Source organism: Muscardinus avellanarius (genome assembly GCF_963383645.1).
Source record: "Muscardinus avellanarius genome assembly, chromosome: 7".
Classification (NCBI taxonomy): Eukaryota; Metazoa; Chordata; class Mammalia; order Rodentia; family Gliridae; genus Muscardinus; species Muscardinus avellanarius.
Window position 1 is genome coordinate 107,149,012 of NC_137793.1, and position 15,372 is coordinate 107,164,383.

Consider the following 15,372-nt stretch of genomic DNA (forward strand, 5'->3'; position numbering starts at 1 on the left):
TATGGGTACTTTGTATTGGGAGGAAGGGAAGGAGGGCACCAAGAGCGTGTGCATGGATGTCACTGTCAGCATGATTTACATTATGATGTGAGACTCTAATGCACCAATAAAAGCACAAAAATAAGAAAATAAACTCACAGTGTTAAACTGCTTTGGGGGAAAGAGTAGCAATAAAAATTAAATAGAGTATGTAGAAAAGAAATTATTTTATCATATAAATATTTGTTGACAGATAATTTTAGATTGAGAACAGAGAGAGTTTATTTGCAAAATAAATGAAAGTAAAGAGGAATACATACAAAGTATACATTAACATGTAAGAGTGTGTGTGTGTGTGTGTGTGTGTGTGTGTGTGTGTGTGTGTGTAGTACTGGGGATTGAACCAAGGAATGTACTACTTCTGCGATAGATCCCCAATCCTATTTTATTCTTTATTTTGAAACAGGACGTCACTAAGTTGTGGAGGCCTCACTGCCTGCTGAGGTTGGTGGTGAACCTTCCACCTTCCTGTCAGCCTCCCAAGTTCCGAGGTTACAAGCATGCACCATCATGCCCATTTTACATGCCAAATTATAGGTGTGATAGCATTTGTTACTATAACCATTCTAGAACATAAATTAATTTAGAGCCAAATTTTGATGCCAAAAAAGAAAGTTGGCCTATAACTATCTGTATTTCATTTCTCCAAATTAGCATTTTTGAAGTGCTAATTTGTCTGGTTATTTCAAATAGCAACCAAGAAATTAAAAAGAAGAGCAATGGATTTAAGGACAAACATGAACTTTCAGTCTTATGTCAAATTTTACCAAATACTGCCTACACCTCTCAGAAAAATACCTTCTCTTTCAGAGCCTATTTCCTAATCTGTCAAAACAAGAAAAATCTTGTGAATGTCTTGCCTATATTTCTATATGTTGGAATGAGACAGACTGGACTTGTTCTCTTATGGCCCCTAAGTCTAAAATGACTTTATTAAAATAATGCTATGTGTATGTGTGTGGTGCTGGTAATTGAATGCAGGAACATCCTATGTCTGAAGTACATCCCTACCCATTTTATTTTATTTGGAAACAGAATCTCACTAATTTGCTAAGGCTGACTTCAAACCTGCAATCTTCTTGTCTCAGCCTCCTAAGTACTGGGATAAGAAGAGTGCAGAGCCAGGACCAGCTAAAATAATGCTCTGATATTCATGATGGCTACATGTAATTAATTAAAAAATTTCTTAGTGTAGATGGTTACAATACCCATATGCAGAGATTATCCAAACAAGATCTGTAAAACACTCCTTCTTTTCTGAGCTACAATCACAATTTTATCTATATATTTATTTATGGTACTAGGGATTGAACATAGGAACATTCTACCTTTACTCTGAGCTACACACACACGCGCACACACATACATGCACACAACACACACACGCACACGCACACACATTTGTGCGTGTGTGTGTGTGTGCATGTGCATGTGTTTCAGAGTCTTGCTAAATTGCTGAAGCTGTGCTCTAACCTGCAATTCTCCTGTCTCAGCCCCCGAAGTACTGGGATTAAAAGTATGCACCACCACCCCTGGATCTAAGCAAAGCCCATAGCATTTCAAAGTATTCCACCTTCTCTAAGTACTTACACAAGCCATTTTTAATTATGTTCCCAGTAATTTTACTTCTAGATGCTCACCAGGTTTAGTGGTTCTTTCTCTTCCATCCCTGTCACTTGATGCCGCTCTTGGCTCTTTTTGATCCATTCTGGGCGCAGGTCCCAGAATCTTCTTTACTAATTTTTGTCCATCTCGCCAAGAAGATGTACTTATCAGACGACTGTTACCTAAAATGCATATAAAGTGCAATGAATTTAAAACATAAATTTTAGCTTTAAGTGTTATCTACTCAACCATGAAGGTTTTATAATTAATCTTATGTTTATCTTTTGCTAAGGTCAAAAGGTTTACAATATAAATGTATTTTTAAATCACTAAAAATGGTAACTATTTACATTAATTTGCCAATGTATGTCAAATAAGTGTAAAATGCTTTCAATGTTCAGTATCAAACCATAATGATTCCTGAAACCTCAAGTACCAGGGCACTGAATCCAACAATGTCATTTAGCATAAAACAGGCCCTAGTGACAGGCCCTAGTGATAGGAAGCTAGTAAGCGTTTGTTTTGCTAACACGTAGCATTCCACATAGCATGGGACAAACGTACATTTGCTGAACAAGCACATGACTATACCTAAGAAAAGGAAACTTCTGAGACATCAGTCAACAGTAAATACCCTTGAAGGGGACAGTGTGTATTACTGACACTTTGACATTTTATTTTGCAGGTGTATAGTGTAAATACATACTGCTTTTCTATGTGTAACAACATAAAAAGCAAGAATTATCATCATTTTAAAATGCTCTAGTTATGAATGTTAATAAAAATAAGAGTATGAGCTGGGTGTGGTGGCGCACGCTTGTAATCCCAGCATTTGGGAGGCAGAGAACAGAGGATCGCGGTTCACAGACAGCCTCAGCTACTTAGTGAAGCCATCTGCAACTCAGTGAGACCCTGTTTTAAAATAAAGAATAAAAAATAGGGGTGGAGGTAGCTGGGCGTGGTGGCGCACGCTTGTAATCCCCGTGCTTGGGAGGCTGAGACAGGAGGATCGCATGGGTTCAAAGCCAGCCTCAGCTACTCAGTGAGGCTCTCAGCAACTTAGTGAGACCATTTCCAAATAAAGTATAAAAAAGGTCTGGAAGTATAGCCTGGAGGTAAAAGGCCCTGGGTTCCACCCCTCGTACCACACACACACACACACACACACACACACACACACACACACACACACAAATAGGGATGGGGGTGTAGCTTGGAGGTAGAATGCCTCTAGGTTCTCCCCAGAACAGGAAAAAAAATTTTTTTTTAATTTTAAAAAAGTGATCAGGCTTCTCTTCATTTTCAGCTTGATATTTTGAATCAAAAACAAGCAAACATAAATACACTGTGTTATTTATAAATGTTGGCTTCTGAATATGCTGGGTGATTATTTCTTTTTTTTTTTTTTTTTTTTTTTAGGTACTGGGGATAGAACCCAGGGGCATTCTACCTCCAAGCTACACCCCCAGCCCTATTTTTATTCTTTATCTTTGAAACAGGGTCTCACTAAGTTGCAGCGGGCCTCACTAAGTAACTGAGGCTGTCCGAAAACTGCGATCCTACGGTCTCAACCTCCCAAATGCTGAGATTATAAGCGTGTGCCACCACGCCCAGCTTTGGGTGATTATTTCTAAATTCTGGTTTTTTGAAACAGTCTCATGCAATCACTAGAAGAAAAAGAGGACTTTTATTAGATAAAAAGTATTAATATGGCTATAGTGTATTTAAGGTCTCTTGTCTAGATCATGCCGCAGTGCATATATGGGAATCAGCCTGCCACAAAACCAGATAAATACACTAACAGGAGTGCTACAAGCTATGGCATTCTGTATGTTTCATTTCAAACTATGACCCTGTCAAGAGTATTATATAATATCACATGAAAATGATAATTTTTTAAGTTTAAGAATTAGTTTAGTTAATGCTGAGATCATTCATGTTCTTGCATAATTTTATCTATATAAAACCAATCATTGGAGCTGGGCGAGGCGGGCACGCTTGTAATCCCTGCGCTTGGGAGGCGGAGACAGGAGGATCGCACAGGTTCAAAGCCAGCCTCAGCTACTTAGTGAGGCTCTCAGCAACTTAGTGAGACCCTGTTTCCAAATAAAGTATAAAATAGGTCTAGGAGTGTAGCCCAGAGGTGGAACGCCCTTGGGTTCCATCTAAAAAAAAGGAAAGAAAGAAGGGTCTCACAAAGTTGCTGAGGCTGGCTGAACCTGAGATCCTCCTGCCTCAGCCTCCCAAGTACTGGGATTAGAGGCATGAGTCACTACACCTGGCCATAACTTACATTATGTGGAGTGCTTGTAAGAATTTTCTGGTTCTCACAATAACCCTGTGAAATAAATACTACTGTTTTCCCATTTTACATATAGGAAAATCAAGGCATTTATTCCTCATTTGCCAAAGGAATAAAGCTATTTACAGTCTGTTTGAGGCTGAACTGTTAATCATTGTGGAACTACAGAATTCTTGTTTTCTAGTTTCTTCTGTTCTGCATCCAACTTGGACACTAATGACAAGGACGGCCATTGTTATCATGTACAACATTTCTTCACTTATCAGAATAAAGGAAAAGGCTGAATTAAGACATGAACAATCCCCTTGTATGTAAAAATCATTGAGAGCTGGGGAAACAGCTCAGTGGTAAAGTGCTTGTCTAGTGTGCACAAAGCCCTGGATTCAATCCCTAGTATGGTAAAAAAAAAAAGTCAACACTATAACAGTCATTAATCTGGATAATTTCTATTTAAAAATGACAGAAAAAGCCCGGCGTGGTGGCGCACGCTCGTAATCCCCTCGCTTGGGAGGTGGAGACAGGAGGATCGAGACAGGAGGACCCTATTTCCAAATAAAATATAAAATAGGTCTGGGAGTGTAGCCCGGAGGTGGAAGGGTTTCCAGGAACCCCAGTACCATTAAAAAGGAAAAAAAATGACAGGAAAAGCTTTTTGCCATGTTGAGTATCATGAATGTATGATGAACATTCTAAATTGTAGCTTACTGTGTCAATTACACCTCCTCAATATATACACACTAGTGAAGCATATAATAAACTGAATTTTTTTTAAACTTGTGCCACCATACTCAGCTGAGTCTTGCTAATTTTATTTTATTTTATTTTATTTTTTATTTATTTTTTTGGTGGTACTGGAGGTGGAACCCAGAGGCTTTCTACCTCCGGATTATACTCCCAGACCTATTTTATATTTTATTTGGAAACAGGGTCTCACTAAGTTGCTGAGAGCCTCACTAAGCAGCTGAGGCTGGCTTCGAACCTGCGCGATCCTCCTGTCTCCGCCTCCCAAGCGCGGGGATTACAAGCGTGCCACCACGCCTGGCATAAACTGAATTTTTGAATGTGCCAAACAATAAGAGCATTTGGTAACCTATATCTATACCCACATTGATTCCATTTTAGTAATATGTAACTTTAAAGGACATGACATTGAAAACTGACCTGTTTTGCATTCTGGACTTGATAACTGTGCTACCTTTTGGACTTTTCGTACAGGCTTGATCACTTTCTTCTCTTTACTTTTTTCAGCAGGTTTCTCTTTTACAGAGATATCATCTGGAAAGTACAAACATTTACAGCAATTATAATTCTAATTTCCACCCACCTACTCATCTCCTCCCAGAAAGAAAAACCAGTACAGTAGCCCCTTTTATCTGTGGTTTCATTTTCTGTGGTTTTAGTTAACAAAAGTCAGATGCTAAAGCGGGCTTCAAACCTGAGATCCTCCTGTCTCAGCCTCCCAAGTACTGGGATTCTAGACAGCTGGCTTTGAATACTGATTTCAATTCTTTACTCCATGCGATCCTGGGAAAGTTACTCTGAGCCTCCATTTCCTCAACTATAAAAAAAATGCAAGATTAAGCATCTAGCAGCTTGCCCAAAATCATAGTAGGTACTCAGTACGCAGTATATTGGTACTGTGCTCTCCTAGCTCTTTCTTCCAATCTTCTAGAGCTTCCCTTTATTTGCACTTCTCTAACATTATTCCTCCGTGTGTGGTGGGGGAGGGGGGCACTTGTAATAGACTTGGGCATTCTACTTCTAAGCTACACCCCCAACCTGATTTTACTTTCTTATCTTGAAAAGAGTCTCACTATGTTGCTAAGGGCCTTACATTATTCCCTTTGTGTAATGTTTTTCTTTCTGCATCTAATTTGGTGATTGCCAAATTCGAGACCACTTCAAAGATCTCAAGTCTAGCAGAAGAAAACTTCAACTGGACTATGTTTCCTTCACATCAAGCAGTCCTGACTCCAACAGTCCTAAGGTCTCTCACTCAGCCATGAAAGCTAATTTTAGCCTTGGTTTTTCTCTCAGCCATGAAAGATAATTTTAACCCTGGAGCAAAGCCTAAAGGCTAAGAGAACCTTATAACTCAAAACACTACTATGTTAGTATACAATACAATTAGAAAAGGGAAAATCTCTACTTTGGTGAAAATTTCATGTTTAAATATTACAAATTAGCAGGGCACGGTGGCATATACTTGTAATCCCAGTGCTTGGGAGGCTGAGACAGGAGAATCACCAATTCACAGATGGCTCCAGCCACTTGGTGAGACCCTGCTTCAAAAATAAAAAATAATATAGGGCAGAAGGCATAGCTCAGAGGTAGGATGCCCCTGGGTTTAAACCCCAGTACCACAAAAATAAATAAATAAACTTAGCAATTTAATGGCATACATGATAAAATACTCAAACCATAAAAAAGTTCTGCTGTCACCTGCAAAATGAAGTGCTAAGTCTCGGTAGAGGTCTCGACTCATGGTTTGAAACTCAGCCTCTTGCCACACTTTCCCATCAGGTGTTCGAATCTTGGTCTCTGAAGGATTGAAACCTAATATATACCAACAATACAGAGCACTGTTATCAAAGTTGCTTTTCATTTTTGTTATACTTTTTAAAGTGCTATATAATTAATATACCATAAAAGCATTCTCTAGTTCTTTTCTTTTTGGACTGGGGAATCCCAGGGTGTGCACTTACCAGCAGGCGCTTTGCCACTGAGCTATATCCCAGCCCTAATAAAAGAACTCTCTGGAAGTATGTGTCTCAGCCGGGGATGGTGATGCATACCTGTAATCCCAGCACTTGAGAGGCTGAAAAGGATTGCAGGTTTGAGACTAACTTCAGCAACATAGTGAGGCTTTCAGCAACCTAACAAGACCCAGATTCCAAACAAAAAATATTAATTATAAAAAGGGCTGGGGTGCAGCAGTATAGCTCAGAGGCAGAATGCCCCTGGGCTCAATTCCCAGTAGCACACAAAATAAAAATAAAAGATAAAGTATATATCTGAAGCCTGGTGTGATGGCACATGCTGATAATCCCAGTGTTCAGGAGGCTGAGACAAGAAGATCACAGGCTTGAGGTCTGTCTCACCAATTTAGCAAGACACTCAGCAACTTAGACCCTGTTTTAAAACAAATATAAAATAGGGCTGGGGATGGAACTAGGAGGTAAAATGCCAATGGGTTCAATCCCCAGCACTTCCATAAATAAATAAATACTTACGTAACTATATGTCAGTGGTTTTTAGTTTATTCACAAAGCTGTACAATTAACATTATCTAATTTCAGAGTATTTCATCACCCTAGAAAGAAACCCTGCTCCTATGAGCAGTCACTTCCCACGTGACCCCTTCCGTCCCTGGCAACTACAAATACTACCTATCTATATGAACTTGCCTACTCTGGACAGTTCACATAAATGGAATCATACAACATGTGGGCTTTTCTGTCTGACTTATTTCACGTAGTATGTTTTCGAAGTTCAATCATCACTTACCGTGTATCAGGGTTTTCTTTCCTGTTAGTGCTAATGGTATTACATTTTATGGATACGATAGCATGTTTTACCCATTCACTGAAGGGCGTTAGTTACTTGTGGGCAGCTTTTGGGGGAACTGCTAACTGCTTTCTAACAAAGTAGTGACACCACTCTGCAACCTCACTGCAGTGTAGTAAGGTTCTAATTTCTCGATGTCCTTGCCAACACTTACTGCCTGTCTTTTTTTATCATACGCACTCTAAAGGGTATAAAGTAGCATCTCGTTGTGCTTTTGATTTGCATTTCCCTAGTAACCAATGATGTTCAGTAACTATGCAAGTTTTTTTTTTTGTGTGTGTGTGGTACTGGGGTTCCTGGAAACCCTCTATTTTATACTTTTTATTTGGAAATGAGGTCTCTTAAGCCAGCACGGCTGGCTTCGAACCTGTGTGATCCTCCTGTCTCCACCTCCCAAGCGCAGGGATTACAAGCGTGCGCCACCATGCCCGGCATGCAAGCTTTTTAAAAAGAAATGTACAAGTCAGGCATGGAGGTACACGGTTGTAATCCTGGTACTTGGGAAGCTGAGAGAGGAGGATCGCACAGGTTCAAAGGCAGCCTCAGCTACTTAGTGAGGCTCTCAGCAACTTAGTGAGATCGTGTTTCCAAATAAAATATAAAATAGGTTGGGGGTGTACCCCGGAAGTAGAAGGCCCTGGGTTCCATCCCCAGTACCACAAAAAAAAAAAAGGATTACACAATTAGCTACCACATAAAATACTGACAAATACCATTTGGAAAAAAGTAAGCTTCAATCAAATAAAGCAACATATATTTATTCAAAAAGACTAGAAATGGGGAGGGAGAACTGGAGACATGGCCTAGCATGTGCAAGGGCCTGAGTTTGAATCCCAGTACCACCACCAAAAATAAAAAAGGAAAAAAAAGGAAAAAGACTAGAAGGGAGGAGCACTAAATAATAAAAGAATGTCAATCAAATGATAGGTTTCAGAGACAAAACTACTCTTCTCAAGATGAAAAGACAGCACTGCTCATCCGTCGTCTGTAAAGAGACATATTAATACCACTGTGTGGTTTGCCTATGGCTGAGCAAATGGAGAAGGTGCTGTCTATGTACACGGAATGTGCTCAGTGTGTGAGAAACAGGTCCTTCAAACATACAAGTTCAATTTCTCAAAAAGCATTCCCAGCATCACAGGGCCCTCACCATCAAGTGTTAAACCACAGTGACAGCAAACAAGGGCAGCTCCCAGTCTACCTAGAGTGCCATGTCTTCACTGAAAGATTCCCGTACACTGCTTTTTTTTTTTTTTTTTTTGGAGGGGAGAAGAAACATTAGAAGCAGGTGAGGGACTAGGAAGTAGATCCTGTAGGGATAGTGAAACATTCTTTTGGATGTTTTTTTTTTAATGTTTCCTGCATTAATTTTTGTTTTAGAGTTTAATTTCTTCGTTGACATTATAAGCCAACATGGTTTCTTGAAGACCTTCAGTAAGTCCATTGCTATGGCTTGGATTTCAAGTATGCCTCAAGAATCTTATGTGTTGGTGGCACATGCCTATGATCACAGAACTTACAAGGCTTAGATGAGAGTCCAAACTGAAGGCCAGTGCAGGGGAACCATTGAAAACTTTTAAAAAATAAAACAAATAAAAAGGGCTGGGATGTGGCTCTGAGGTAGTACACGCCAGGGTTCACTCCCCAGTACAATCAAAGAAACAAAACCAAGAAAGGCTCCTGTGTTGAAGTGGGGTCTCCAATGCAGCACTTCGAGGCAGAGGGTCAGTAAGAGGGTGGCCTTGAGGACGGATCTCTCCCGCTGCCTTTGGCTGCCATGAGAAATGTGGCATTTCTCCACCACTCCCTGCTGCCACCGTCTGCTGCCCTTGGACTGACCTCTAAAACCGCGACCACGTGACCCTCTCCTGGTCTAAGTTGCTCTTGTCAGGCACAGTGGTCACAGTGACGCAAGGCTGACTGACACGCCCACTAAGCGTGTTTACCTTGTCATTTACAGGCACTTACTCTGTAATATTAACAAGCCGTCTTCTTTGCCACTATTATCACAGTCACTTGACTCAGAACCAGTTCAGTTATTCACCACTGGTCAATGATCAACTGCAACCTCATTATCAGTGCTAAAAACAACTCCACTTCTACCAGCTCGCTGAGGGACTCTGAAGGTATATCTTCTGTGTATGTCAGGTCAGATCTCTCTTATTTTTCACTTGACATATAGAACCCATCAAGTTCATCACCTTGTTCATTATCATAACTGAATGCAGTTGCAGGCACAGCTGTGGGCACAGTCACCATGCCCCAAACGCCCCAACAGCATATACGGCACCCTTCATGTTAAACTCCTTTCGAAAACCTTTTACACTGACATCTCCATTCATTGCTGCTAGCATGCTGCTCAAGAAAGCACTTTTATAGTTACTCTTCATTGATCTGAGGACACCTGGTGATACAGAGGAGTTAATGAAGTCACCTCTGAGTGGAAGTACATGGCATAAACATTACTTTGTTGTTTTCAGAGTCTTGTGTTGTTTTTATTTCATTGTTTTCGCAGTATTGGGGATTGAACCCAGGGCCTTCTGCATGCCAGACAATCGCTTCATCACTTAATTACCACCCATCCCCACCCTGCATCCCAGCCCATAAATATATTTTTTTTGTCTGTGTGGGTCTGGAGACAGAACCCAGGGGCATTCTACCTCTGAGCTACTCCCCTGGCCCTATTTTTTATTCTTTATTTTGAAACAGGGTCTCACTGAGTTGCAGAGGGCCTCACTAAGTAGCTGAGGCTGTCCACAAACCACGATCCTCTGGTCTCAGCCTCCCAAATGCTGAGATTACAAGCGTGCGCCACCATGCCCGGCTAACAGTATTATTATTATTTTTTTTTAAGAATTTCAGCTGGAAGATGAACAGAACAGCTGTTAAGGAATAACAATATTTTGCAGTCATCATTCAACCCACCATTCAATCCCAGCAGTAAGCACAAGCTGCTGGTATAAATGTGTGTGGAGCCAATCAGAGAAGCTGTCCCAGGTAATCATGCCTGTGTTAGCACAGTAGACTGGTAAGAACTCCACACATTTAAGACAGTGAGGACGGGAGCTTTTCCCTCTGAGAGCAAGTTCACAGGTATGCGTGCCTGCTGCGCTAGCACATCCCAGCAGCTGTTCTGTTTTTGCACCCCTAGTCTTATCAGGTGTAGTTCGTGCCTTCCTGAGGCAGTAACGCCAAAGCAGTGATGTCTCATCAGGACTGCGGACTTGGGCTGCATCAAGTTTGCATCAGCAATGACCCTGGCAAACTAGTCAATGAATTTCTCTGCTACTTCATGAGCAGATGGTTTATCAACTCAAATCCTTAATTTAACAGAGTCTGAAGTTTCTGCAACTAGCCTCTTGAACAGTTACAGTTCCCTTCAATTTCAGTTCATTATGACAGAGTTCTGCTTGTCTCATGATCAGCATATTATCAAGTGGCATGTGTTCGCTGTGATGCTGACAAACCCACTTTCAAAATGCAATCAAGATCTTCATCTTTTGCTTTATGCAGTGTTTCTCTATGTGTGTCTGTGTTACTAAGCATTAAGCCTAGGGGCATTCTACCTCTGAGCTACAACCCTACGCCTTTTTTTTTTTTTTTTTTTTTTTTTTGGAAAAAGGGTCTCACTAGATTTCTGAGATTCTCATTACATTGCAGAGGCTGTCCTCAAACCTGCGGTCCTCTTGTCTGAACCTCCCAAGTACTAAGATTACAGGTGTGTGTCATCATGTTCGACTTTTTTTTTTTTTTTTTTTGTACTGGAGATTGAACAAGGAATATTCTACCTCTGAGCTACAGCCACAACCCTATTTTTATTTTTTGTTTTGAAACAAGGTTTTGCTAAGTTGCTAATGCTGGCCTCGAACCTGTGATCCTCCTGTCTCAGCCTTACAAGTGTGCACCAACCACGCCTGGCTATTTTTCAAGTTTTCATGAAGTTCTGTTCATCACTTTCATCACAGAACTTCAACTGTTCATCCTTCTGATTCGGGGTATACAGGGAGCTTGTTCCAACACCATATTCTTCTGTAAGAGGTTTCACACTCCTATGCAGCCTGAATTTCTGTGTTACTGAGAAACAGAAATGCTTCCTCTTTTCCCTACCACTGTTACCCATAAAAGTGGGTACCTGCAGGACTTCTTTTACATTTCAACCTGAGGACTGAACCCAGGGGCATTCTACCTCCAAGCTTCACACCCAGCCCTATTTTGTTTATTTTGAAACAAGATCTTGCTAGGCCGGTAAAAGTCTCACCATTTGCTGAGGCTGTCCTAGAACCTGTGACCCTCGAGTTTCAGCCTTCCAAGTACTAGTATTACAGGCATGTGTCACTACACCTGGTGAACAGATTTCTTTTAAATATCACTTTTGAGAGAAGGCATAATAATCCAAAAACAATGGCAGAATAAGACCAGTGTTCTTCCAGTTCTCAGAAAGTGGAATTAGCCCTTATTTCTTATTTTTATAACTTTATTTATTTATTTATTTATTTGTTTGTTTATTTATTTGCAGTACCAGGGATGGAACCCAGGGGCATTCTACCTCCAAGCTACACCCCCAGCCCTATTTTTCAGTCTTTTCATTTTTAAAACAGGGTCTCACTGAGTTGCGGAGGGCCTCGCTAAGTAGCTGAGACTGTCTGCAAACTGCAATCCTACTGTCTCAGCCTCCCCAATGCTGGGATTACAAGCGTGCACCACCACACCTGCTTTGTAGTCTTTATTTTGAAACAGGGCCTCACTGAGTTGCAAAGAGCCTCACTAAGTAGCTGAGGCTGTCCTTGAACCACAATCCTCCTGTCTCAGCCTCCCAAGTCTCAGCCTCCCAAATGCTGGAATTACAAGGGTGCACCACCATACCGGCTTATACAACTTATTATTAAATGTTTATATACTAGGTATTAATCTTTGAGAATCCCCAAAGAAGCCAGGCATGGTGGCACACACTTGTAATCCCCATGCTTGGGAGGCAGAGACAGGAGGATCGCACAGGTTCAAAGTCAGCCTCGCTGGCTTAAGAGACTGTTTCCAAATAAAAAAGTATAAAGCCGGGTGTGGTGGCGCAATCTTGTAATCCCCGCACTTGGGAGGTGGAGACAGGAGGATCACACAGGTTCGAAGCCAGCTGCGCTGGTGTAAGAGACCCTGTTTCAAAAATATAAAATAGGTCTGGGAGTGTAGCCCGGAGGTAGAAGGGCTTCCAGGAACCCCAGTACCACAAAAAAAAAAAAAAAAAAAAGGTATAAAATAGGTCTGGGAGTGTAGCCCAGAGGTAGAAGAGTTTCCGGGAACCCCAGTATCACCAAAAAAAAAAAAAAAAGGAACTTGTTAAAAATTCCAATTCTGAAGCAGACTGTGGTTGCACACACTTGTAATCCCAGCATTTGGCAGGCTGAGACAGGAAGATCCCGGTTGGCGGGCAGCCTCAGCTAATTAGTGAGGCCCTTTGCAACTCAGTAAAACCCTGTTTCAAAATTAAGAATAGAGCTGGGCGTGGTGGCGCACACTTCTAATCCCAGGATGCTTGTAATCCCAGCATTTGGGAGGCTGAGACACGAGGATTGCACAGGCTGGAAGCCAGCCTCCGCTACTTAGTGAGGCCCTTTGCAACTCAGTGAGACCTGGTTTCAAAATAAAGAATAAAAAATAGGGCTGGCTGTGTAGCTCAGAGGTAGAATGCCCCTGGGTTCCATCCCCAGTTCTGCAAAAAAATAAATAAAGAAATATATATATATATATATATATATAAATTTTTTGGGGGGGGGCAGTACTGGGGGTGGAACCCAGAGGCTTTCTAACTCCGGGCTATACTCCCAGACCTATTTTTTTAATATACATTTTATTTGGAAACAGGGTCTCACTAAGTTGCTGAGAGCCTCACTAAGTAGCTGAGGCTGGCTTCGAACCCGTGCAATCATCCTGTCTCAGCCTCCCAAGCACAGGGATTACAAGCGTGCGCCACCACGCCCGGCTTATATTTTTAACATATATCTTAAAATAATTTTTATGCAGCTAATATGAGATTCACATCCTGTTCTAATGATGATTCTGTCTATCCAAACACATCTTATGAAAAAGGGGAATAAGACAGGAAGAGAAAAGGTAAAGACTGATCACAAACCTTTATAGGCTGGAGCAGGAGGCGCTGTCGCCACTTTCCTGACTTTGGCTGTCACTGAGCTGTCAACATTAACCGTCACCGGATGGTCACTATGGCCCAGATTCTGGCCCCCGCCGTTTAATTCTTCTGAGTGTTCCCACTGCTTCCTAATCCGCTCCTTGAGTTTTTCCAGCTTAATGTCATGTTGTCGTCGCTTTAAAATATCTAATCTTTGGGAATTAGAAGTACTAGTAGAGGACGGAGAAGAATCAGTCAGCCGTAACATTTTTGGATCAACATCACGGCCCGTGTTACTCACAGCAGGCTTTGAATTGCTCTCATTCCCTTTTGCTTTATTAGGCATTTCTTCCCCAGTTCTCACAGGAGCTCCCATCTTAATCAAACATTCAGAGTTGTGCAATGCGTCAATTGCTGGTCGGTCATTTAAAAACCTAACAACAGTATCACTGATGACAGATGATTGGGAGCTCTCAAAATCACAATGTGTACTCCGTTCCTCTTGATTACATATTATCCGCTTCCCACTCTCAGTCTTGTCTTTATTAACATCTATACAGTATGCATGCTTTGACTCCAGATGGCTGGAACCTAAGTTGGAAGGTGCACCATGGATTTCCCTATAATAAAAATAATAGGCTTTCTGACTATAATAAAAGTATATTGTAGACTTTTAAATTGCTAAGAATAGGTTTTAAGGATTACTGTCACACAAAAAATGGCATGTGAGGTAATACAAATGTTAAATAGCTTCATTTAACGATTCCATATGTATCAAAATATGTCATATATCATGAATATAAATTATTTTGCTTATCAATTTTTAAAAATTTAAAGCTTTAATAAGAGTACAAAAACTAATCAAACAAACCAGTCACACAAACTGAATAGAGAATTCTAATTTAACATTAGAGGCCAACAAAAGAAAACCTAGATAAGTTAAAAATAGTAAAATAACCACACTAATATTAAGACTTAATGCTCAATCTCCCCTATCTCTAGTTAAATGGTAAATAATCAAAATAATAATGTGCAGATTATAAACCAGGTGTGGTGGCGCATGCTTGTAATCCCAGCACTCGGGAGGCTGAGACAAGAGGATCGCAGTTCCTGTACAGCCTCAACTACTTACTGAGGCCCTCCACAACTTAGTGAGACCCTGTTTCAAATTAAAAAGAAGAAAAAAATAGGACAGGGGGTGTAGCTTGGAAGTCGAATGCTCCTGGTTTCCATCCCCAGACCCGCAAAAAAAAAAAAAAAAGTGCAAATCATAAAATAAGCCGGGCGTGGTGGTGCACACTAATCCCCGCACTTGGGAGGCAGAGACAGAAGAATCACGCAGGTTTGAAGCCAGCCGAGCTGGCTTTAGAGACCCTGTTTCCTAATAAAATATAAAATAGGTCTGGGAGTGTAGCCCGGAGGTAGAAGGCCCCTGGGTCCCATTGCCAGCACCACCAAAAAAAAAAAAATTATAAAATAAGAAGTGTGCAAAATATATGTGAAGATATTTTCTTAAGAATTCCAGAAAATATTATAATCTAACTTTGGGTATTGATATCTTTTATGAATATGTGTAATTTATTCCTCTATGGCATCTTAAATACTGGGGAAAAAAGTTCTCAAATACTGGCAGTTCATATGTGCAGCTTCTAAATAATGTATCAAATTAAGTAGACTGGGAGTACAATAAAAAAAACGAGGTACAATAAATATTTTCCTCCACATAGATGTTGTTAGC

General features: G+C 40.8%; 1 protein-coding gene across 2 annotated transcripts in view; it reads right to left on the reverse strand.

Moving 5' to 3' along the window:
• Positions 1-15,372, reverse strand: part of CEP350 (centrosomal protein 350) — a gene marked incomplete at both ends in the record, with an annotated part of 132,441 nt that overhangs the window by 108,193 nt on the left and 8,876 nt on the right. For both annotated transcript variants that reach the window (XM_080698608.1, XM_080698607.1), the window contains 4 exons: positions 1,680-1,826; positions 5,108-5,221; positions 6,389-6,502; positions 13,638-14,254. In XM_080698608.1, coding sequence (XP_080554734.1) covers positions 1,680-1,826; positions 5,108-5,221; positions 6,389-6,502; positions 13,638-14,254 — 992 coding nt within the window. The remainder of the gene's footprint in view (positions 1-1,679; positions 1,827-5,107; positions 5,222-6,388; positions 6,503-13,637; positions 14,255-15,372) is intronic.